The sequence below is a fragment of the Aptenodytes patagonicus genome, chromosome 16 (assembly GCF_965638725.1).
Source record: "Aptenodytes patagonicus chromosome 16, bAptPat1.pri.cur, whole genome shotgun sequence".
Taxonomy (NCBI): Eukaryota; Metazoa; Chordata; class Aves; order Sphenisciformes; family Spheniscidae; genus Aptenodytes; species Aptenodytes patagonicus.
The window spans coordinates 8,482,566-8,507,591 of record NC_134964.1 but is presented as its reverse complement, the minus strand read 5'-3'; the positions used below and the strand labels follow the sequence as shown (position 1 = coordinate 8,507,591).

The 25,026-nt window shown below is 48.8% G+C and overlaps 2 protein-coding genes across 2 annotated transcripts; one reads left to right on the top strand and one right to left on the bottom strand.

The window, feature by feature from the left end:
- Positions 1-985: 985 nt before the first annotated feature.
- On the bottom strand, positions 986-3,493 carry GALR2 (galanin receptor 2). Its single transcript, XM_076353774.1, has 2 exons — positions 3,138-3,493; positions 986-1,788 (listed from the first exon to the last, which is right to left on the bottom strand). Exons 1-2 carry the CDS (start codon positions 3,476-3,478, stop codon positions 1,008-1,010), a joined length of 1,122 nt encoding a protein of 373 aa, XP_076209889.1. The 5' UTR covers positions 3,479-3,493; the 3' UTR covers positions 986-1,007.
- A 4,424-nt stretch (positions 3,494-7,917) lies between these two features.
- Positions 7,918-23,188, top strand: SRP68 (signal recognition particle 68). Its single transcript, XM_076353589.1, has 16 exons — positions 7,918-8,086; positions 10,272-10,338; positions 10,905-11,018; positions 11,979-12,174; positions 13,020-13,102; positions 13,325-13,434; positions 13,809-13,891; positions 14,139-14,279; positions 17,773-17,871; positions 18,191-18,255; positions 18,572-18,731; positions 19,430-19,524; positions 19,764-19,893; positions 20,340-20,415; positions 21,263-21,315; positions 21,785-23,188. The coding sequence occupies exons 1-16, from the start codon at positions 7,918-7,920 to the stop codon at positions 22,010-22,012; spliced, it is 1,869 nt and encodes a 622-aa protein (XP_076209704.1). The 3' UTR covers positions 22,013-23,188.
- The last annotated feature ends 1,838 nt before the right edge of the window (positions 23,189-25,026 follow it).

The window sequence follows — 25,026 nt, the reverse complement described above, 5'->3', positions numbered from 1 at the left end:
TCGCGCAGCCCCAGCTGTTTGGCCTCACACCACGGCCGCAGGAAAGCAGCGCCGGTGCTCTGCTTTGCTCTTCTCTGCAAGCACCTTGCCTGGGCTGAGATGCTGAGCCGTGCCCAAGCTGTCTGAAAGCATCAAAATCCTCCCCCAGCGCTGACCCGCTGATGTCCCGCTCCGCTTCCCCTGGCAGCGTAACCTCTCCCACGGGGCCATGGCTGTGCTCCCCCGGCAAACAGCCTCTCTCCCCGCCGGTCCTTGGTGACCTCTGGATGCTCTGCAGAGCTTCGCATGCACCAAAATGGCAGGCACGAGCCAGGGTCAGCAGCGGGGCGGTGCCCTGTGCCATTGACAGTCCCATACTTGGGCTACGGCGCTCATCTCGGCTACGGATGCTGCTTCCAGCTGTGCTCCATCCTGGGGAAACCTCCCCCGAGCCACAAGCCCCAGGGAGACACTAAAGCCCAGCCAGCACCGGCTGCACCAGGAAGGTTTGTCTCTTGATTCCTATGCTTCTCTCCTGGTTTTTCCTACCTGAGCTGGGTTTGGGCCCGGGTGGCTGTGGCCAGCATTGTCCTGGGGCACAGCTCCTGAACTGGGACACAAACGAACCAAGACTTCCCAAACGTCCCTAAAAGCGCACCCCGCTAACTCCAGCCAGACACTGTGTTGCTTGGAGGGACCAGAGCTTTCAATAGGCTCCAGGTGTAGATGCAACGGGGTGTAAGTCCATCCATGACAGAAGAACAGGTGATTACACACGAGAGTTGATTTGGGGGTTTGATCTCTCTGCTCTCAGCAAGTGCTTGGTGGAAGCAAATCCTGCCCTTGGATCCTCGGTCGGTCGCTCGGCTGAGTCCATAGTCAGCAGCATCGCTTTAACAGTTATGATATTTGGGTGTATTTGAATGAAAAAGGGTACGATTTGATGCATTTTAACCCAAAACGTAGCCCATCCCCAGGCCTGCGATGCTGCAGGAGACTGCAAAGCCGTGGGGTGGGAAGGAGCTCTGCTAGGTGACATTGAAGGCGATGAAGGAGCCATCTGCTTTCTGCTGATGTCCCACTGGCTCTGCCTCCCCCCAGGGCTGGGCTGGGACCTCGCAGCGCAGGGAGGAGCGGCCGGGCATGGCTTCGCTGATGTGGGTCACCTCGCTGAGCTCTGCCTCCAGCGTGCTGACGGTGTTCGTCACTTGGGCCACGTGCACCTTGTTGGCTGCCTTCTTGTGCAAGAGGCAGATGAAGATCTTCTTGAAGCCCTTGCGGAAGTGTTTGGAGACCAGGGCGTAGACGATGGGGTTCACGCAGGAGTTGGCGTAGGAGATGAGATGCGAGAGGATGCGGAGCACGTACGTGGCGTGGTTGAGGGGGAAGTACCCGAACCAGACGCAGAGGATGACCAGGTGATGGGGCAGCCAACAGAGGCAGAACAGGACGGCTACAATGATGATCATCCTGGTGACCTTCCGCTTGGCCTTCTTGGACTCCGACATGTCTTGGAGAGGGTCCACAGACCTCCACAGGTAGCGAATAGTCCGCACGTAAGTGAGGCTCAGGATCAGCACTGGGATGATGTAACTGAAGATGAAGGTGCAGATGTCCATGACCTTGCGCTGGGAGATCTCCCAGATGGGGTGGCAGACGGTCAGGTTGGCCAACTGGAACTCCTGGTAGTAGCTGAGGTAAGGGCCCGAGAAGATGAAGGAAAGCCCCCAGATGAAGCAGATGGCTGTGAGGGCGTTCCTGGGTGTCCTCAGCTCCCTTGAGTGCAGGGGGTATCGTATGGCCAAGTACCTGCATGGGAAAGGGAGAGGGACAAGACTGCAGTCCTGGGGAGGGCACGGAGAGCTGCTCCAGGAGCAGATTGGAGAAAGGGCAAATGTGGTGATGGATTTGAGCTTTCCAGGGCAATTAGTCCCACAGCTGATTCCCTGGTGCTTCTAAGGGTCCCAGTGGGGTGAGGAGGATCCTCTCTCCTGACCCTGTCCCCATCACCCTCTCCGCTCCCAGCAGTGCTTGTGGGGAAGACGGGGATGGTCCCCTTCTGTCCCCCTCCCTAATCCAGCAGATCCTCACTTGATCATCAGTCTGTCTGGCACAAGCGATAGCAGCAGTGAGGATATGAAGGCAGGAGCCAGTCCCCAGGATCCCCAGACATCATGTTCCTCACGCTGGCACATGCGAAAGCACGTCACCCGTTTTCAGTTCTGCAATTAGCTAATTAGGCCCAGATCTAGGGGCTCATGCAAGCCCCTGCTTGCTCGACACCTCTGTTCCTCCCAGTTCTGTGGGATGCAGGAGGAGAGGCAGACCCTGGGTCTGCTGGGGGGTTGGGGGGGGCTGTCCCGGCAGCCAGCGCAGTGCTGCGCTGGGATGGCAGGATGCATCCAGCCCTGCTCTGGGGCTGCCGTAGCTCTTCCCAGGGGCCTTTCACGGGGACTTTCCACATCCCACTGTCTCATGGGTTTCGAGCACCGAGCAGAGCAGCACCAGGAGCTCCCTGCCTCTTGCTTGCTGCAGGTTAGTAACTCGCCAGCCCTTGCAGAGCCAGGGGCTTGAGCTAGCACGGGGCAAAGCACAGGCAGGAGCAACAGGCTGCCTTTTACAGAGCTTCCTGGCTAAAACTCACCCTGGGCCAGGCTGGGATGGTCACTGGGACAAGGGACATCGCTGGGACAGAAATGGGCTTTCTGTTAATAAAAGGGGAGGGTGGGAGAAGCAGTATCCCAGCTCAAACATCCCAGTGTCGTCTTCTCAAGAGCAGGGGCTCTCTCCCCGTGTCCCGGGAAGAGCTGGGGCTGCACAGAGACTGAGCTTTGTTTCTCTCTGGTTTTCTATCCCCCCTTCAGCTGCCAGAGCCTGTGGATAAACCCCAGTCCTACAGCTTCAGGGTCTGAAAGCCTCCTCCAGCCGGGCACTGGGGACAGGGGTCCCAATCCAACCCTCTCTGCTGGCCCCCATCCTTGGTGGTCGCATTTCCTTGCACATGTGAACTGGGAAATGCTCCTGCATTCCCCTGGGAGGTCGCAGCAATCGGGGCTTGGCTCCAGGGGACTCTGTCCCTTCTCCTGCCCGGGTGCGATCCAGAGAAGGGGGGGAGCCTCAGGGTACAGGGACACCCCCCCCCCCATCCCCTTTCCTACCTGTCGAGGGAGACGGTGGCCAGGGTGAAGCTGCTGGCATACATGGTGAGGTAGATGAAGAAGTGGACGGCCTTGCACATGAAGGGCCCAAACACCCAGCCCTCCAGGGTGTAGATGGTGGCTTGAAAGGGGACGCAGAAGAGGATGAAGCAGAGGTCGGCCACCCCCAGGTTGAGGATGAAGAGGTTGGTGGTGTTCTTCACCTGCCCGTTGCGCAGCAGCACGGCCAGGACCAGGCAGTTGCCCACCGTGCCCACGAGGAAGATGATGAGGTACACCAGCGGGATGATCACCGACTCGGGCTGCCAGCCCCCCTCGGAGCCCGCCGCCGAGCCGTTCATGGCCGGGCGTGCACGGAGCGCGCAGCGGGGACGGGCAGGGGGAGCGTGTGTGGAGAATGCACTGGGGGTGCGGGGGGAGGCGCACCGAGGGTGCACGGGGAGCGCGGCAGGGATGCACGGGAAAGGGGGGGGGGGCACAGAGAGATCAGCGGGGAGCGTACCAGGGATATATGGGGAAGGGGGTGCACGGAGAGCGCACCGGGGATGCAACGGGATGTGCAGGAGGACCCGCCGGGGCGCACGAAGAACCGAGCGGGGTTACGGGGGGGGGGGGGGGGCGCGCACGGGGAGCCCCGGGGGTGCGGGGGGTGGGATGCACGGGAGCCGGGCGCCTTTCACCTCCTCCGGGTCGGCTGGGAGCCCGCGGCCGCTCGGCGCGGCTCCGGCGGTGCGGCGCGGCTCGGCGCTCTCCCTCCCGCCGGCGGAGCGGAGCCGGGGGGGGGGGGGGGGGCGCTCCGGGGCGGCGGCTCCCGCCCGGCCCCGCGCATCGCGCCCCGAGCCCGCTCCTCCGCGGCCCCGGGGAGGGGAGCCCGGCCCGCCCCTGCTCCCCGCCGAGACAAACACCGGCCCTCCGAGGGACGGTGGCCGCAGGACCCCCCACACACACACACCCGCCCACCCCCGGCAGGGGCGGGCAGAGGGGCTCGGGCCGGGGCCGGTTCGCTCCGGGAGGGGAAAAAATCCGGCAGGGCAAAATGTTCTTCGGTGCCGCGATGCCCTGGGGAGGGGTTGGGGTAGCCGGGCTGGACACCCCAAAGGGAGCTGGACACCCAAAATGGGGTGTCCGGGTGGTTTTCCTTATCGCTCACCCCTGTAGCGGTCACTGGGAGAGGGCTCGTCTAACCCCAGGGGTTGTGGGGTTGCTTTTTTAGGAACAGGGGTCCTCTCAGACTGCAAATGTGTCCAAATTGTCCAGCAGAGAGCTAAATCCTTGCACCAAAACACCCAGAGGTGAGCTCAGGTTTGCAGGAGAATCTGTATTTCTCCCCAGGGGTGGGTGATCAGGGTAATTCACTGCAGCAAGAACAAATCCTTTTCGTATCTGTCTTCTTTTCCTGCCTGCAAAATTGCCTGTTTTGTTCCTTCAGAGCATTCACAGATGGAAGTCTCGGGACTGGTCAGTGCAATCAGCTCTCTAAGGACACTTCATTTGGCCCCCACGCTGCCTCGCTTTGTTCCTGTGGAGAGAGAAATATTTATTGTATCAATTACTCCTATAACTAACCCACTCTACAGCTTCTCAGTTGTCTTAATGGACATTCAGATCTAAGCCTGCTGGCAGTGCTGGGAGGTCAGGGGACAGTCACAGCCCTGTGACATTGCCGCCACAGGATATGGAGCCCTTTTCACCCTCGGCAGCCCACGAGCAGCCCCACCAAACCGGCTCTCCTTCAGCTGCGCAGACGAGGTACGTGGGGAAGCGAACACACCGCTTTGGGGTGAGGCTGCTCTGTTCCTGACTCTATCTCACAGGGAAAAGCAGGAAATTAGGAGCAGCGCAGAGGAAAGCCGGCCATCCCGCAGGGCACAAGGAGGTGCTGACACACAGCAGCGCAGCTCTGCCTTCCTCTCCTGATCCCAGACTGGCCGCACGCCCTCAGGGAGTCGCTCCTGCCCTCGGCGAGGGCTGCGCCGCATCCTCAGCCACAGCCGTGGAGGTTGCAAGGCTCATGGGGAAAACCCAGCCCCAGGGAGCTTTCACCGTTCGGGAGCTGCCCGAGCTCCCTGTGCCCTCAGACACCCACAGCAGGGCACTGGCATTTGGGTTTATTGATACTGGTGGTGTCTTCGGTCTCCCTTGAGCTGCGGTCAGCTCGCAGAGAGGCCAGGTCTACCCTCACACTGCGGAGAGACTATTAAAAAAGATGAAGGAAACACCCAGTTTCTTCCCAAACAGCAGTGCAACTCGCAACCCGCAGCCTTGTAACGCAAAGATCAGTAGCAGGATCCCCCCATCCAGAAACTGCAAAATAAATTCCTGGCCTGAGACGTAGATGGGTTATTTGGGCAGGGGTGCGGCAGGCTGGGGATCTGGCCTCCAAGGGTGCCCGAAAGCAAAAGGAAAAGGCACGGAGTAAGGCTACCAACCCTTCCAGGCTGCAGGGGCGGGTGGCACGGGGATGGTCTGTGCATGGCGTGAATCTCTGGAGCTGGTAACCCTCTGTGGATTTATTCTCCACAGCTCTCCCTGCAATACCAAAGGCAGCTCAGACCCACCGCCTCGCTGCAAGGCTCTCACCAGAGGCTCTGCTCCATGCGGTGCCGCAGGTTTGTGTTGTCTCCTCTCCCTCTGCCCTGGGGGAGGAGGAGAGCCAGCCCTGCAGCAGGAATCCACGCACCAAGCCAGCAGCTGAGTTTTATCCTCCCGCTTACAGACTCCAGAGGAGCAGCAAAGCTTCGTGCCAGCATATGAGGAAGGCGGCGCGGCAGAACGTGCCTGTGCTAAACCCGACGGCAGTTCTGCCATTGGAGCGAGTCCCTTGGTATGATGCGACATGCTTGTGTTTGCATTGGCATTTGCACACGGGTGCTGCAGTGCCAACCTAATCCAAGTCTGTCTGAGCCACTACAGCCATGAGAGGAGCAGTCATTGGTAAAACATGCGCCAATTGACATTGATCAAGTATCATCCTGAAACACGGTTTGGTTTAGATAGGGAATGGATCTCTGGGAGACGTGGTGGAAACCCAGAGCAGACAGAAATGGCTTAAAAGATTTGCAACGGAAAACTGCAGCTTGAGGACTCGGGTTTTCTTTTTCCTCTTTGAGCTTTCCTGTCCACAAGAGGGAAGGAGAGCGTTGAAATCAGAAATGAGAGGTGGTAGCTGAGCCCTCTGAAGGGGAGAGGAGCAAAAACTGCTGCTTGCTGTAGCATGGCAGCAGCAAACTGCAGCCAGCCTCGCTGGCCCCTAAGGCAGGCAGAGCCCTGGGCTGGCAGGGATGGGTCTGGGGGGGCTGAGCCCAGCGGGAGCAGCTATGGGAGCAGCTTGTAATGCTCGGTGTTAAGGGCTATGTTTGCAGAAGTATTTAGGATAGTAGGTATTCAGAAAACAGCTTAGTGTTTGTCCCTAAGAGGTATCACTAAGCTTGATTCAAATATTTAAACCCCTTGTGCAAGAGGACCTGGTCTTAACTGCTTCCCTCGGGTTTAAACCTTTAAATAGCTGCAGGGAAGTGCTCCTGGATTTGGTGGCATTAGGGGCTTTTAAATAACAACAGAGGGTCTCTTCTTTTACCAGGTATACAATCAGACAGGGTAAAGGTGCTCCCTGCCCACCCTACAGGTGCTGTGGCTGGAGGTGGGAGGTTTTGGCTAGTGCTTGGCCTGGGGGAGTTTAAACCCTGGGGCTGCCCAGACCAGCACGCTCCAAGGTGTCCCGGGAACGTGCTAAGGGAGGGAGAGGCTCCCCTGGGACTGCCGCAGCAGCATGGACGGCTCTGCACCGGCCGGGTACAGCATCGCCCCGCAGGAACTGGTCCCGCAGTGCCTGACATGTCGCTACTCCCAGAAACAGGCAGCTGGGGGGGTGTTTGAGGACCAGGGTGGGTGCATCTGCCTTTGTCCCTCAGCAGCCTGGCGTGAGCCATCTCAGCTCAGGCACCGTCTGGGTTTGCAAGGATTCCCGGCTTCGCAGGGCTGTGGCCGAGCCTGCAGCCGTGGACATGTCCTCAGTCCTTTCCTGGGATGCTTTGGGTAATGAAGGTGCCGCCATTTGCTCGAGCCTCCTCCGGTCGGTTCAGCCAGCTCATGGCGGTGAAAACCTCAGAGCCAGCCCTGCAGAGCAACTTTTCATTAGGGCCTCCAAACCTACATCCCCAAATCACACTTATTTTACTAGGAAAGACACGGTTTCACTGAGTTTCAGCTGCCTGGCTGGTGCTGAGCAGGGCAGAGCCAGCCCTTTAGCCAGGGGTTGAGCAGGGATAGGGGGAGGCCCGGTGGGTGAGGGGGACAGGGCTGGGGGGTGGCCCTGGGGCATCAGCCCCAGGTGTGGGTGAGGGGGACAGGGCTGGGGGGGTGACCCTGCAGCCTGGAGGGTCAGCCCTGGGGCAGAGGAGGGGGTGAGGGCTGGGGGCCCGATTCTGGGGGCTGATTTGGGGGCTGGGGGATCAGCCCCGGGGGTGGGTGAAGGAGACGGGGGGGGGGGGGGGGGCGGGGGATCAGCTTCGGGGCAGAGGAGGGGCATGGGGCTGGGGGGGTGTTAGCCCCGGGATGGATGAGGGGGGCAAGGGCAGGAGGGACCTTTGTATCCAAATCCTGCGTGAGCCCCCTAGTCCCGCCTGGGGGCCCGCAGCCCCGCTCCTGGGGGCCAGCCCCCCGCCCCGGGTCCTCCCCTATCCCGTCTGCCCCCGCGGCGGCCGCGCTCGCCACGGCCTCGGCGCGCGCCTCTCCTCCCCCGGCCCATGATGCAGCGCGGCGGCGGCGGCCCGGGCGCAAGATGGCGGCGGAGCGGCAGGGCGCCGGCGGCGGCGGCGGCCGCGGCGGGGCGGGAGGAGGAGGAGGAGGAGGAGGCGGCGGCGGCGCGGAGGAGAACAAGGAGAACAAGGAGAACGAGAGGCCGGCGGGGCCGCAGGCCGGCAGCCTCGGCGACAGCCTGGGCCTGGAGAGCATCCTACGCCGCGGCGGTGGCGGGGGGACGTGGCAGGCCCGGCCCCGTGGGCGGCGGGGGGAGGTGGCGGCCGCTGTGGGGAGCGCGGGGGCTCGCAGGCCCGGGGGGGGGGGGGGGCGGGCACGGCCGCCCCTGCTTCCCCGCGGGAGAGGGCCGGGCGGGACGGCGGAGGCTCCCCTGCCCCTGTGCAGAGGCGGCGCTGAGGGCGGCGGGGCCGCCCAGGCCGCGCTGACCCGTGCCTCAGGTGGGAGCCGGGCTGTGAGCCCTGGGGTCGGGGCCCCGGAGGTGCCGGGCGATGCCGGCGTGAGAGAGTGTCGGTGCGGCGGTCTGGGCTAACCCGGAGGCACCCACGCCGTCCCTGGCGGCGAGGCTTTGATGTGGATGATATCGGGGAGTCAGCTTTGCATCTCTGAATCGTGGATTTATTCTTTACCTTTGCAGCTTCTCTTTCCGAAGCGCGTGACAGCTGTCGTCAGCCTTCAAAGCAGAACCCTGTGCTAGGCTGCGTGCTGTAGATAAGAGCAGGCTGTCAGTAATCTGGTGGTAATATTAATGTTTGAAGCGGGCAATAGTAGATAAAATAAATCTAACAGGTACACTGAGATGATAGAACAGCTTCTCTAGATTTAGCACATTTAAAATCTGATGTGGCATGTAAGCTCATGGCGTTTTTGTATGTGAAACTTTCATGTGAAACTAGTCCAGCTGCACAGCTGTGACAGAGCTGAGTTTTATCTTCTGGGTAAGAGGAAAACCCAACTGAAACAAGGTTGCAGTTTTCCATTTAGCATATGGCAGGTGTTGTAAAGTCAGTAACTGTAGAGTAAGATGCGGAAATAGTAATTGCCCTGGTAATGTTAGGAATATGTAAGTCAGTGAAAAGGTAAATAAAATGGGGCGTATGAATTCAGTGAGTAACTGCATAGGCTGAAAGGTAGTCTGAAAAAAATCTTGGGTAGACAGCAAGGATGGGGAGTGTGTGCCCCGAGCTGTGTTGAGGCATTGCAGTTTGACTTGTTTGTTCCACAGATGCAAGCTAATTCAGTGTAATAACTGTTGATGCAGGTTTTTAATACCTAAACTAAAGACGCTTTCTTTTAGGTGTAATTATAATAAAACACTTTGATAGAGATCTGCCATTTTAAACTTGAAAAGTCTGGTGGTTTCTTTTTCTCTAGCTGTAGTAATAGTGTTTCTTTTGATGGGGTCATTGTATAGTCTGGCTTTGTTTCTGTGGGGTTTTTTAAGGCTTCTTGGTAAAGCTTAGAAGGAAAATTTTGGGATATAAATACACACAACACAGATTTTATATTTATGATAGAGATTTTCTTTCACAAAATAAAAACTTTGCCTTGTAAACTGAATTAATAACATCAGTAGATTTACTAGAATACAGCATGATTTTGGTAGCGTAACTAAGTGAATAAAGTAAATACAGGATGCACAGAAATCAGCAAATATGCTAAAGAATGCAGAGACTGGATGGAAATCATGGAGCGATGCTATCGCAAGTCACAGGCCAGTGCCTTCCGTCACGGTGTACTTGTTACAGTAATACACAGTAAAGCTAGAAACGTGTTGAAAAATCGAGTAGAAAATAAGCCCCCTGAATACTTCCCAAAAGCTCTTTTTATGAGGGTCTCGGTATTCAGAAAGCAGTTTGTTTGTGGAAGGCTGTGTCAGAAAGGCAGCAGTGGTTCTACTCAGTGTACTTCTGTCCTTTTGCTGAGAGGTGGGATGTTTAAGGGCAGGAAAGCTTCTCTCTGTACTTCAGTTTTGCCGAAAAAAACCTGTGTCACGAGTGTGATTGGGGGGGCGGTGTAGCGTAGCTAGGGCAGCCGGTTATATTAGCCTAGATGTGTCTGTCAGCATAGCTTATTATCCTGAAATGAGCTCTAATAACAACAGGACTCTTGTGGTGGTCTGTAAGAGGAGGCACTTGTGGTATGTCTTAGTCCTGGCCTTGATAATAGTCATAAAGCTCTGAAGTAAGCAGTGGAGTCGTGAGGTCTTTTAGGACCGTCAGTTCCCTCACCTGTGGGCTTTTAGGAAGCTTTTGGGTGCTCCCCTGTTCAAAGGGCATTTGCTTAATGGAAACTACAGAGTTCCCTTCCGTTATTTTGGGGTAGAATGAAAAACTGCTAACAGCCTGTACTGTCAATCTGCCTTAACGCAAATCGCAGTCCTTCAGATTGTGAAGGAGTCTCAGCAGCAGCACGGTTTGCGACATGGAGACTTCCAGAGATACAGGTCAGTAAACACTGTGGATGTCTTGGAGTTACTGGTGTGACTTGGCTTATTTTATTTAAAATGTAAACCCACTGTAGCAGGCAGCAAAAACGATCTGGCAAGTAAGTACCCCTTGACAGGTTGCTTCACGTGAAGCGGTGTACGCTTTTTTTTTCATTAGATGTAATGTGCTGTGACTGTTCCATTTAGGAGGATACAGACCGGCTCTTGTTTCTCTGTTGCCCTTTGAGAGCTTGTTTGTTAACGCCTCGCTGATAATCACTATACTATTCCAGAACTGAGTTTTCAATAAATGTACATAAAGTGATTAGACAGTAAGGAGAACATAATTCTGATTTTTCAAGATCGGGAATTATTACGTGTCATCTTACCTTCCTTGTATTCTATTAACCGCTGGTTTACAGGTAGTTTCTGAACTACCTCTTACCGTATGTCGTATATGGGGTTCTTGGTTGTTAAAGCGTTGCCTGTCACAGCCTTTAGTCCTTTTTTTCTGGTTGGAGAGGGCAGTAAACAGAAACAAAGTTGTTCTTTGGCCAAACTGACTGTGGTCGTCTTTTCTTTAGGGGTTATTGCTCCCGTAGGCTAAGGCGGCTCCGAAAAACTCTCAACTTCAAGATGGGAAACAGGCATAAGTTCACTGGGAAGAAAGTGACTGAAGAGATTCTCTCAGACAACAGGTACAGTCACTGGATGGCATCGAGCATTCAGTATATTAGTGAATAGTTTCTTTCATTTCAGTAATTTATTTTCATGTGGGTGTGGTGGAAAACTGTACAATATAATCAAAAATGTTTCTTTTCAGAGATGTGCGTTGTTGATACTAATAAAAGATGAAAGTTCGGGGGGGAAGAGGCACTGCTTAGATCCTGCTTCATCATGTGAACAAGTGGGAGAAGAGGGAGCAGCAACAGCCAGTTCCTTCTCTTCCCTCGTAGTTGCTAAAATGGGTTCTTTTCATAATCAGTAAATTACTTTGATATTAAAGAGGAAATGCTTATTCAGATCTGTTGCAAGGTAGCCATGTGAATGCTGATAATGTAAATGGTGTAGCTGTTGTGGTTGGAGACATAATCCCTTCCCTTTGAACAGAAATATTGGATTGCAAGTTTTACTTAGATTTTCAAAATTTGGTAGAATGCTTGTCTGATAGAATATGCGGAGAATAGCCAGGATCTTGGGCTCATTTCCTGGCTTTTAGAAGCACTTGAAATGTCTGCTGTCTCATCTTTTCTTGTGGGGCAAAGAAAACATGATGCTGTCTTCACCTGCATTGTTAAGAAGCCAGATGCATTAGCTGGTGGGAAAACAGACACGTTTACCCATGTTCAACCAGTTTGAAGAGCAACCTAAAATGATAAATCCTTTTGTCTTCACAATGTCTGTGGTGCTACAGAGTGATACCAAATTCTCTTCCTCAGTTGGGTGATTACACTTCTCTAGTGAGAAATACAGTAGAAAACAGAGGTGATACGACTTTGTGCGCTTAGAATGTTAAGAAATAAAAGCATCTACCTCTTATTAACCAAGCTGAACTTTTGTTACCCAACTTTGCATGGGTAACATGGCAAAGAACTAGTGGTGATGTGGTAATACTTCGTTTGAATGTCATCATTTTTTTATCTTCGTCTGCCCCACAGGTATTTGCTGTTGATTCTGATGGATGCAGAGAGAGCCTGGAGTTATGCCATGCAGCTGAAACAGGAAGCAAACACAGAGCCTCGCAAACGATTTCACTTGCTGTCTCGCCTGCGCAAAGCTGTGAAACACGCTGAGGAGCTGGAGCGACTGTGTGAAAGTAACAGAGTGGATGCCAAAACAAAGCTGGAAGCTCAGGTAACCACTGATACTTTGATCTTGTTTTACAGCAAAAAGCTGAACGAGAAACCTTTGGATTTTGGGTGAAGAGATTATTCTCATCTAGCAATAGATAATCAAAATTGACTGATTCTTGAACTGGATAATGTCTCCCTTTGAATAGCTTGGACTTACTGTTAATGCAGCTGCTGGAATTGCAGAAATAACCAGTGACACCAGCCAAGATGAGGACCTGGTGTTTAGAAGTTGATTAAGCATATCAAATGATTGTCCTTGCTTTGAAGAGCAGTATGTTTAATAAAAGTAAAAAGAATTGAGGGAGGCTAAGATGATGCAACACAGCCTAAGAAACTATGCTTATCTGTTGAGTTACCTGTTTGTTAAATGCCCTAAAGTAGCCACCTAGAACACAAGACTTGTGGCTTCGGTTCCTGGAACACAGAAAGTGACTATGTTGTGACACCAGCCTCTTTGAACAAGGGGCTGCAGTGGTACCCGGTTAATTAAAACTGGCATTTTGTAGCTTATTTATGGCTACAGATGGCTTAACTGCCATTATTGGTAGCTGGGGAAGAAGAAAAAAAAAAAAGTTTTGTGACATCAGTGGGCCGTGTTGATTGCATAACAAGCAAGAAACATCTTTGCTTTCATCTCCTTAGAAATGTAGCAATGTCAGTTAAAAGAAAAAAAGGTAGGTAGCTAGTAACACGTAATCCAAATCAGTTGTCTTCTGTGGGAAGACCAAGTGAAAAGGGCAAGGCTTAATCGCTTACTGTAGGCGTCGCAGCAGCCTCCATACTAAAGGTTGTGCAAACCAGGCTGTTGGTCTTGGGGAAATTAACTTGCCCTTGCGCTGTCTGCAGGCATACATGGCTTACCTCACAGGAATGCTTCGTTTTGAACACCAGGAGTGGAAGGCAGCCATGGAGGCTTTCAACAAATGCAAGTGAGTTCCCCAACTTCACTCAGTAAATAGTATTGGATCAGTCTAGTAAGTTTATATAGTGTATGTAGAGCAACTCTGAGTTGTTTAGTTAATTGTGCACTTAACTGGGAGGTACTGCTGAAGAAGTTGCATCCTCCAGAGTAGAGACACAAACTCTTCCCTTAAGATAGCATCTCACCAGACGACACATACTGCAGTGTTAATATTTATTCTTTCCTCTAGGACCATATATGAAAAACTGGCCAATGCTTTCACAGAAGAACAAGCTGTACTGTATAACCAGCGTGTGGAAGAGATCTCACCCAACATTCGCTACTGTGCCTATAATATTGGTAAGGAAAAGGGGGGTACCTAATCTCCAACAAAGAGCAAGGCTTGTTCACAGGAAAGGAATACTGACTTGATAGTTAAATACTGGTCTAAGTCACATTGCAGTGAGTCCATAATATTTTGGGCAAATTCTGCACGCATTCTGGGTCAGTTTAGCAGTGGAGAAATATACTTATTTTGCAACAGTGCATGCGGTTTTGTGTAAAAAGACAAAATACCAGTTGGCAGTAGTTTGCTTATGAAGTCAGAATGAAATTGCAAATTTATCCCCTTTGTCTCTAAATTGCCGGTATAAAATCTATTGATGAGCTTTTCTATATTAAAATAATTTGTGAACTCCGATGGAAATATGATCTTGATTTGTCAATTCTCTCAGGTGACCAGTCTGCTATGAATGAGTTGATGCAGATGAGACTGAGGTCTGGTGGCACTGAAGGTCTTCTTGCAGAAAAACTGGAGGTAACTTACTTGCATGCTTCGAGTTGAAACATTCATTATCACTCTGTTGAGCGTAAATGTTGCTGCAGCACACCACTCAAGAGCCAAAACATATCGGAAGAGAGCAAGCAAGCCTGGGCTCTGTGGGAAACCACACTTTCCTAAAAAGCCCTTTGATTTCAAAATAGTCAAGTCTAATGTGAATTTGAATGGTTCAATTTTGGATACCTTAAAGTTCAAGCTCATAAGTTCAGTCCGTTCTCCACAGGCGCTGATTACCCAAACTCGAGCAAAGCAGGCAGCCACAATGAGCGAGGTGGAATGGAGAGGAAGAACTGTTCCGGTGAAGATAGACAAAGTGAGGATCTTCTTGCTGGGGCTGGCTGACAACGAAGCAGCAATCGTTCAGGTAACCCAGAAGCCATCTCCGGTGTCGGTGTTTTAGCTGTCCTCTTTCCTTCAATGTGCAAGGTAATACATGATACTAAAAGCTTTTGAATAATCTCTTTCTCAAACTTGGGGTTGGAAGGCTAAAAGTAAAAGTAGGAATATTGACTATAACCCAAAGCTGAAGTGTCAGTTGGGGACAGCTCCCGCAATCTACAGAGTGGTAGTCTGGGAGATCTGTTCTGACTATCACTGCTCTTTTGAACACTCTGCTGCCCGGAAGTGCTACCTTTCAGCGGCAGGGTGATAACCATTATTATTTGTAAGTCACTTGGAAGTGAAGGTTACAATTTTAAGAGTAACTGGGTTTGAATTACTGCTGTCATTTCTTTAAGTATCTTGCTGAAATGCTCCAACTTCAGAGCAACCAAAAGAAAAAAGATACGTATTGATCACCTTCTGGCAGCAACAAAAAGCAATTTGCCAGGTGAAGCAGGTGCTATGAGATAGCATTCTCCTCTTGACTTATGCAAAGCCTCAAAAGCAGGAAAAGGATTACTAAATGTCAGGATGTAAATTAATTTCAAATGTAACAGTTTTTAAACACTTGCAGTGCCTCACGCTATGAATGTCTTTAGTATTGCAGCCAAGTTTTCCACATGGAGCTTTTTCCTTCGAAATGGTGCCCAGGTGGTGTATTCTGCTTCCCAGTGGCTGCATACAGCACCCTTGCTGTTTGAAAAGGCAGTGAAAGGATCTTTAGTAACAGTTGTTGCCACTAAAGATGGGCTTTTTGCAGCATCAAAAAACATTTATCACCAGGAGAATAATGATGATAAATAGAAATTTAAATGATAAAATTAAAACCCTACGAAGGTATAAGGCAAGCGGGAGATAGTGTGAGTAGGGTAAACAGGATACGGCTGGGTAGGAAACACTATTGTTAACCAGTCTTGTCATAATGTTATGAATTGTATGTCGCTGAATTTATTTTTTTTGTAGGTAGTACGTTAGTATGGCCAGCAGGTGGAAGTGCAGCTTAGAGTTCAATGATCCCTCATGTAATTTCTGTCCTGCCAGGCTAGCAGTTGGACCTTTTCAGTTTAGTTGCCCTCTTTGTTCCATAAAGCTGTGGCAGAACAGTGATCTGAACTTGTTTTCGTCTTGCTTTGTGTTCCTTGGAAGCTCTGACTAAACGGAGGAGTTTTGTGGTACTGGATCGCAACTAGTAATGGTGAGAGCTGAGCGCACAGCAGTAGTATTTACATTCCCAGGGGGCTAAAACTTGGCCTTTTGAAAGCAGTTCTGCAGTTGCTGTGTCAGCTGTGATGGGCAGTCCAGCTTCAGCTAAAGGTATTGTGGTGGTTCCTGGGATCTTTGTCACCTTTCTGCTAGTCTTCACTAAGTTGAAACCCTGACGTAACAGCAGTGCTCTTCAGGGTTTGATTAGAAGCAAACACACGTGTGTTTTCCGTAAAAATGGAGATTCTCAGCACAATTATCTCATTGCCTTCAGTGTCTTGTTGGTAACGGGAGAAACAGAACAAATAAGCCAAACTGAAATACGAATCCAAGTTTAAAATTACTTATGTCAGCCCTTTTGTAGACTTGAATGCATGACTTCAAGGGCCCATTGACTCCAGCCAGGTAGGAGCGAGAAGGCTAAAGGGCAAAGCGACGGAAGTGTGCTCCTATCTGGTATTGTCTCAAGGATTCTGTGGTCATCTCTGGTAACTAGGACTGTAGCAAAAATGGGTGGTAATAACTTTCAGAGATGATACACAATGATTTAGAACAAATTAAAAATAAGAAATGAGCACTTTAAAAAGGTATTTTCAATAAGAAGTGTGCTCCTATCTGGTATTGTCTCAAGGATTCTGTGGTCATCTCTGGTAACTAGGACTGTAGCAAAAATGGGTGGTAATAACTTTCAGAGATGATACACAATGATTTAGAACAAATTAAAAATTAGAAATGAGCACTCCTAGACTTTCAGAAGTGGGTTGGTTCAGTGGGATCAGTTCCCTGGATCTCTTTTAAGACTGAACCTGTGCTGTTCTATCAGGGCATTTGAATCACCAGCCGTAGCACTTGTATCTCAGTTTTATGATCTGGTATCTCCCAAATCAGAACATATGAATATTTATACATAGAATCATTTTAACCTTAGGAGTCTTTGCTTAGAAAGGAAAGCCTTTGTTTCATTGCATGGCCCAGCCCTTTCCTTGTTTGTACTTGACTGATGATCTAGCTATGTCTGTTTTCATTTTTGTGCATACAGTGAAATTGCTGTGCTCCTCTGGGTGAGGTTGAGAATGCTGTCAGACTCGTCTCTGGTTATTCTCAGTAGTTAGTCTTAAAAATTCTTGCAGCAAATCTCAAAAAGAAAAAAAAAAACCAAACCCAAAAAACCGCCTTCATCTCGGGTCAAGATACCTGAGGCTTTGTGAGGGAGTAAAAATAACATTCCTTAATGGGTTTGCAAACCTGAAAAGAGGAGAGGCAGAGACTGTAGAGCTCTACTGAAGATAAGCAAGCGTGTTTTTAGACAGTTTTTTATTCATTTGGACAATTGCAAATTTGTTGCAGCGATGTTCATCTCATGCTATTACATGACATGGAAGTGGTATAACACAGTGCTGATACGCTGTAATCCCTCTTTTGATTGCTATGGTTGAGGTTTGTTTCTGGGCAGTTTTCTTTTACCGAATCAGTAAGAGTCTTGCGATCCCCATCTGGTTACCTTCTCAGTCACCTGAATGGAAGTTGAGTTTGGGTTTGGGTGCATTGTTTAACTGGGTGCATGATATGCCAGTCCATTAGGCAGAGATCAGGCTTCAACTTGTTTTTAAAAAGGTATTTTCAATTTTTGGTTTTGGGGCAGAAGGCCAGAAGCTGCTTCATGGGTTTTTTTGAGAAACCTTGTGGTGACAGCAGAAAAGCACTCAGTCACTCCTGCTACTAAAATACAGGGTTAGTTTAAAAAATGCTTCAAACAAGCAAATTATTGCCACGGTGAGCATTACTGGAGTGGGAGTGTAGAAAAGATAATCATCTACATGTTCTTACCACATGAAAAAAGTTAAATCAGCATAACAAGAGCAGTCTGCATTGGTAGTTTGCCGGTTCAGTAATGCTCAGCTCTTCTGTTGCTGGGCCTTTCCCACAGTGCAGTCCAACCTCAGCTGTTCTCGGAGCAATGTGGGTGCCATCCTGGAAGGGAAGGGAGTTGCTGGGAAGGCAGCTGTTGCAGGGATGAGGCGATCAGAGCTGTGTGTGCTAGGCCTTCAGTGCCGCTAAATTCTCAGCACTGACCAGATTCCCGCAATTTCTGGCAGTTTGCCCCCTAGAACATATTGCAGACAGGTACAGGTTTGAGTTCTAGCTACCCATGGATCTTACAGCTGTAATGTGGGAGAAACTTTGTTTAATCTCCTCAGTTAATTCTTGCATCATGGGATGCAAAATACAAAAATTTCTAATAGATACCTGTCTTAACTTTCCTTTGCTCTTAGGCAGAAAATGAGGAGACAAAGGAACGTCTGTTTGAATCTTTACTCAGTGAGTGTAGAGATGCCATTCAGGCTGTTCGGGAAGATCTGAAACCGGACCAGGTAAGCAGCAAACATTAGTGTTTCTACTTTCAGCAACACAGTGTTTCTTTGGGACTGATTTGTTATTGTTAAACTTGCTTATCAGTAAAAGTGGCTGGGATTTCTTTAATAGAAAGCTGCAAAACAGTCTACCACCTTTGATTTTATTCTCTTCAGAACTGGAGAGGGTGAATAGCAATGTAGAAGCCCTCATTCTTTTGCCCGGAAGTCTGTTATAACTTCCGTGATTTACCCAAACCTTGAGTTGTTTCTGATCTTTTCTTCCCTCAGCTGCCAGTTTTAAGTAAATCATGCAGTGTTTTGTCCCCAATTTCTGCAGAAGCAGCGGGAACACTCTCTGGAAAATGATTCTGGGAAGGTGTCCAACATCCAGTACTTACACAGGTAATAGGCAAACATTGCTGCCTGTACTAACGTGAAGAAGTCATGCTCTTATGTCAAGATTTTATTTTTGTTTGGTTTTGTTTTATGGGGTTTTTGTTCTGGGCCTCTCGGATCTCAAAGGATGACTGTACGGTTAAAGATCTGATTCATGCAGCTTTGAAAACATTTTACTTAAGACTCTCATGTTGACCTTTCAGATGTTTCTTCCCCTACTAGTATCAGTTAGACTGGGGGGAGGAGGTTTTTTCAGAACAAAGATTAATGTCTGAGTAGTTCTGACAGTCTGCTAATGGTATTTTATCTTTTATGGTTTTAGTTATTTGACTTACATCAAGCTGTCAACAGCCATCAAGCGCAATGAAAGCATGGCAAAGTCTCTGCAGAAGGCACTGCTGCAGCAGCAGCGGTCAGAAGAGGATGGCAAGCGCACACCACGGCCTCAGGACCTAATCCGTCTTTACGATATCATTTTGCAGGTAATGCTGGGAAAACAAATCTAATTCTTCAGACTAACTGGAGAACTTTGGTAAAAAAAGTTATTGTAGAAGATATAGCAGTGCAAGTGAACTGCCCATGAAGCCTGAAGAGCAGCTCAGTGCCTGCAGTAACCTTGTTGAAGATGTTCAACATCTACATGAAGCACAAATAAATCCTTTTAGTTGTGAACAGAAAATGCTGCTAGAATGGATGCCCTTGGTTTTACACTCTAATGCAGTTTTGAAATAGTTTTTCTGACTATTTTATGCAGCACCCTGATAGCTGCCTTAGTTTCTGCTGGCCAGAGAAAACAGCAGCTAAAAATACTTAAAATGTCCTTCTTCATAAGCAGTTTCTTAATTTCTCACATAAATTTTCAATTAACTGTGGGAGCCTGTCGCTGAAGCAGTTGTGAACGGGAAAGGGAAATGCCTTATGAAAGAATTACTTCATGTGAAATCTGAGGAGTCTTTGTCCTAATTCCTGTTTGTGTCAGGAAATCTGTCCTGAGGGCAGACTTGCACAAGTTTCAATGAGTGTCCTTCGCAAGGTTAGCGTTCTGATAATTAGAAAAACTGGAAACTATTTCCATGGGAGTGTACTGTTGACTTGTTAAAGAGGGCAGCTTTCTCTTACTCCAGCAGATTCCAGAGGAAAACAACTCCTGCATTTGTTATTCTGACTCTTTTTTGCACAGAACCTCGTGGAACTGACACAGCTTCCTGGCCTAGAAGAGGACAAGAACTTCCAAAAAGAGATTGGATTGAAGACGCTTGTGTACAAAGCTTACAGGTGACTGAGAAACAGCCAGGTTTTCTTTAGCAGGCATTACATCTTCAAAAGTTGTTATTTCAGAGCTCTGTGTGCTGTACAGGGCTTCGATGCAGTTTCCTCTGCCCTTTTGTGAAATGAAGGCTGGATGCTAAGGGGAAACTGGCCTGTGTTTCTTGATAATTTCTCTTATCAGTCATTTGAGTTGGCAAAAAGTATGGATGACAAACATGTCAATGAGCCACTCTTTACTGTTGCAGGTGTTTCTTCATTGCACAGTCCTATGTCCTGGTAAAGAAATGGAGTGAAGCTCTTGTTTTATATGAAAGAGTGCTGAAATATGCTCGCGAAGTTCAGTCAGGAGCTGGAGCTTATACGAACAGTTTGAAGGTAGGAACCCAATCCTGTGTGTAGAAGGGAGTTGAAATTTATGAAAAAGATCTGTCCCAGTATTTATTGTTAATTAGATGCCAGACTATTACAATTCCAGACTGATCTTTAAGTAGGGAGAAGAGTAATACAAGTGTGACTGCTTGACACATTATAGTAGAGACTTCCTAGTGATGTGAAAATGCTTCAACTGACCGCTTGCTAGCCAGTTGTAACTTGCTGCAACAACTCCATAACAATTTACCACACTTTCTCACGTCTGCACTTTCTGTCATACTACTTCCGTAGTGCCTGAAGGACTGTACTGTAGCTTTTCCTCTTCTGGGAAGGCTTATCGGCACTAGGACTTAATTTCTTAGTTCTTACTTTGTCAGGTTTTACCTTTGCCCTAACTCTTAAACTCTGGCACATTTCAGGCTCTCAAATAATTTTCTTTAATGACCTAGGAGCTGCCTGATGTTCAGGATCTGATCACTCAAGTCAATGCAGAGAAATACTCCTTGCAAGCAGCAGCTATATTAGGTGAGTTGCACAACTAGAGCTCTAGTGTCTCTTGAATAATGCCTCTGCAGCTATTTCATTCCTTTTATTTAATTTCTGAAGTTCCATGTTTCTCCACTTCACTCTGATCTATGTAGGCTCTGGAATATTCCCCCCCCCCCGAGTTCTAGCTGCTTCTAGCTGTGTGTAGTGCAGCTAGGCAACCGATGACTAGACATTTGGCATCTTGCTCCCTGCCCAGAGATGCGAAAACGCTTCATGAGGATGTGCACCTATTTTGGTAACCCTGCACAGAACATTCTGTTTAGTGTTTAATTTTTTTGCTGCAAACAAGTTGGCCTCACTCATCCCAGTTTTGCCTAGCTGGGAGAACTGCTGAGGAAGGGGAGAGCAGTGATGTTCTGCTCTTTGGCAGTGCTGACCAGGTTAGGGGGACTTAGGAGGAACGGATGAACTTTGTAATTTCTTGGGCTCCTGTTTTTGCTGTGCCTGCTGCTGGAAACCCAAGGTAAGTAATGGATTGCCTTGTCCTTTATTGCCTTACTGTTGCTTTAACAGACCCCACTGGGGTCTTCTCATCATCTGCTGCTTTGTGCTGAACTCAAAATCTGTGCTGCTTTCGGGAGCTTCTCACGACAATGTGAAGGAGAAGCTCTCCGTCACTGGAGAGCTGTGTTGGCCGTACATGAGTACGTGTGATCCTCTCAGTCTAGAAAGCAAGTTGATTCTACTGAAAATACTGTCTTGTGTATCCCAGAAAGCAAGGCTCATAGCTAAGCTTAGAGGACAGCTGACTCCTGAGACAGTCTTAATTTACACCAAGATCTAGCAGCCTGTTACTCTTACCACTTTTTCTTCAATTTTGCAGATGCAAATGATACTCACGAGACTGAGTCTCCATCTCAGGTCAAGGATGGCAAGGTAAGAGCTGAAAGCTCAGGCAAATTCCAGTAGTGTTAATGAGTATTACTTTTAATCTGTTAGCTGAGTGTCTCTTAAAACTCAGGAAATGTCCTGCTGATTGGAGTTTAGTCACGACTAGTGTATTTAAGAGATTTTATTAGGCTTGTTTTCCTTCTGCCAGTCCTAAAGGTGGCTGACAGGGTGGGGTTCCTTGGGTAGAAACTAGGCTGCTGCTTGCAGCTTCTAGTGTGGCATCTTCATTTTTTTAAATTTAGCTTTTTCCCTGCACATGGGAAGGTTTTCCAGAGATTCTGTAGCAACGCTTTGACAGGGGTTCGAATCGTTTTCAAGGGCCCAAGATGTGTCACACAAGGGAACTTCAGCTTCTGTTGTCTCAGTTGCTGCTCAATCCTCTTTGCTTGTTTGACCCTTGTCAGCTTTGATTTGACATGTGTTTAATTTGTGTTTCTGCATTGGTCTCTTTCAGCCACTCTCGGAACGGTTTGAGACTTTCTGTCTGGATCCTTCTCTTGTCAGCAAGCAAGTCAGCCTCGTGCACTTCCCTCCGGGCTTCCAGCCCATTCCATGCAAACCTTTGTTCTTTGACCTGGCCCTTAATCATGTTGCTTTCCCACCTCTGGAGGACAAGGTGGAGCAGAAGGCCAAGAGTGGCCTCACAGGATATATAAAGGGCATCTTTGGATTCAAAAGTTAACCAGGACCCCCTGAGGAACAGAGGTTTTATTCTGTATTGAAGGAAAAGCTCCAAGAGGTTCTAGGACACAAATATCTGCACCTGGAACCGACAGAGGGAGGTTTTACCATCTTCTTCCCTGTGTTCTGTGTATATGTCTGTGCACTTACATTCTCTCCCAGTATATTAAAGACAAACAATCTATTCAGAAACATACGTACACCATAAATAGCTGAAAATAATCTGGAGCACAGAGAAATTCCATTCTGCTCAGAGAAGTTGGAGCTTGCTTTGTGACCAGTGGCCTGTTCAGGGCCGGTACACATCTACTTACCATGGACCAGGGCATAGGCATAACTTGATTCCTCCCCCCGCCCCATTATGTGATGCTGTAATTTGGTATTTTGGTCTAGAAATCTGGGTGTGGTGGGGAAACGGAGGCAAAAGTAGATGCAGAACTAAACCAGCGAGGTAAGGCTGCCTACATGAAGGCTATGAAACAGTAGCCAAGGGGGCTAACTTCTCTTCCCTTTTGACTCCCAGTCCTCACTGAGAAGCATATATAGTTACGTGAAGAGAAGTCTCTGTATTTTTTAAAAAATTAACATTCAGAAATGACAAAATAGAGCTTCTTTCCTTATCGATAAGGATGGCAAATACCTTACCGAATGTTAATGGTTACCCCAGTTGTGGTGCAGTATAACCTGAATTTGTACTCTGGGCCGATAGGATCCTTCTTTATTGAGACATGTTTTTTTAAATACCTAAATACAGTATAGAACCTATTCCTACAAGGCTTTTCCTGGGAAACTAGCTTCATGGGTGGCTTTAGAAATAGCTACTTGTTCTTCATGGGAAGTTGGGTCTCTCAATGTTTGTTTTGTCCCTGATCTAAACCTTGCCTGAAAACAAGATGATCATTTTCTGGAGTTCATCTGTTGCTTTTTTCCTCATCCTCGGTCAGTAGCTACACCTGAAGTGAGGAATAAGCAACAGGAGACCAGTAGGTTCTCGGGTGATAGATGGTCTCTGTCATGCCAGACAGCTTTTTTTATAAAGCGCCCAGGTGCTATGGCAATAGGCACTCTCAAAATGCGGGTAACTTCATAATCGTGATCATTTAAACGGGGAAAAAAAACCCACAGCACACGGGCAGAACTGTTCCTAAATAAAGTATTTGGAAGTTTCCACCAGCAATGTTTGGGTTTTCACTCAGTCTGTAGCTTGAAGCTGAAGCAGCAGTTTGTTCTAGCTGCCTTAACTCTTCTGCACCGGTTGTCTTGACTTTGCGTTGTTTCTCCATTTTTAGGCATTGGAGTTAACAGGGGTGGAAACAGAAGAGCTGTTTGAAATGATCGGATTGTTGTTGTGGGAACTTTCCATGCAAAGTGCGTGTCAGATGAATGGGGGGAATTAACAATTCCCATTATTTTAATACGAATGTTTGCTTCTTTGTTCCAAGTTGATCTGATTTGTGAGTTCTGAAAGTACAAAGCAGCTTTCAAGAGGACTCTGTGCTCAGAAAGAGGTAAGAAGGAGGAGGAACTTCTTGTTTGTGTTTATTTTTTGCCACGTGGAAACAAAATGGGAATTTCTTGTATTCTAGCTAATTCCATTTGCCTCTGGATGCCAGAGGGATTTTACAAGAGAAAGGGAAAGCGTAGAGCTGAAAGAAATGTGGAAGACTATTCATTCATCAGATGCCAATTTCTAGAAAACATGGTCTTGAGTGGCAGATTTCTCTTCCCCGTGAAGCCTGTTTCCTTTTAGACAAGGAAAGGTCGTGCAGTAACCGGTGCAGGCATCAGCTGGTTGATCTGCTTCACGGTACCTCTTTCTGCGTACGTTAATCTGAGCGTCTGTCTCCTTTTCAGCTTTTATATCAAATCGCTTTGAGAGCTGTTCTCCTGTTTGGTTTGCAAACCAAACTCTTGCTTTCCTACCACAAATCTGTGTGGTGCCTGGATTGATTCCAGTGAAACTCGTACTGCGGCCACTTTCTAATTGGTTACTGTTTCAAAAAGCTAAGAGCAATTGGCCTCTTTATGTCAAACATCTTTTGACAGATAACTGATTAGTTGAACGCAGATAAGAAATCTGAAAACAATAAAGTTTTATTCCTGACCTCTGAGGCGTGTAGTTTATGTTGAGCATTGAGAACACCAAGCACTCTCTGCCTCCGAAGCTTTCAGAGGACCAAGGTCACACCATCACCTGGGGCTGCTCAACCCCTGGAGAATGGCCACTTAGTTCTGGAGGAGGATCTTCTGCCCGAAGGCTCAGATAGCAACACGCACCGCTCTTGGAGGTAACTTGGCTTATTGTTTTGATGTGATGTTAATGGAAGGCGAGTGGAGGGGGGTTTGTACGCGGTGTTGTGACTTAAATAATGTGGAAGGCACTGGTGAGGCACTAGGAAAAAATCTAAAAATATAAAAAAGGGGAAAACCCCCTGTTATTCAAGTCACCTGTATGATGCAAACCAGACTCACAAAGTTTATTGAAGCTTTTAGCCCTGCAACGGAGCTTGGAATGGCAAAGGTGGGGCTTAGACAGCAGCGGTTACAAGGGAACAGCGCAGGCAAGTGAAGTGCCTGATGTGACACAGAGAACAAACCCATTCCCCTGGAACTGCCAGGTGTTAGTTGTGCCTGAAACAGCCGGAGCAAGATGCGGAGCTCTGGTTTATGGTGATTGGAAACCTGCTTCCTTATTGCTCTGTTCTTTCATTAGGCTGCACTGTTTGCTTTAAAGTGTTTGCTCTCTTTCCATGAATTAATCAGCAGGTAGGCCACCTGATTGCCCTCAAACAGGAAGCTCCAGCAGAATGGGTCAAGATTATTGCTTTCAATCAACTTTTCCTGTGGAGTATCTTTGGGCTTAGCGCTGGAATTTTAATTACAGGCTGAGCTAGCCATGCCTGGTAACCATTGCATCAATTCAAAGAGGAATGAGATGTACATCACGGCCCTCGGCCCCACCATCGGTGATACACCTGCGTCTTGGGACGATGTTCACTTTTGGTCATGCGCTCC

Coding starts and splice junctions, on each gene's coding strand:
- GALR2 (XM_076353774.1), bottom strand. CDS start 3,478: ATGAACGGCTCGGCGGCGGGCTCCGAGGGGGGCTGGCAGCCCGAGTCG. Junction 1,789..3,137: donor GCCACCGTCTCCCTCGACAG/GTAGGAAAGGGG, acceptor TTTCCCATGCAG/GTACTTGGCCATACGATACC.
- SRP68 (XM_076353589.1), top strand. CDS start 7,918: ATGGCGGCGGAGCGGCAGGGCGCCGGCGGCGGCGGCGGCCGCGGCGGG. Junction 11,019..11,978: donor GAGATTCTCTCAGACAACAG/GTACAGTCACTG, acceptor TCTGCCCCACAG/GTATTTGCTGTTGATTCTGA. Junction 19,525..19,763: donor CTTGTGTACAAAGCTTACAG/GTGACTGAGAAA, acceptor TTACTGTTGCAG/GTGTTTCTTCATTGCACAGT.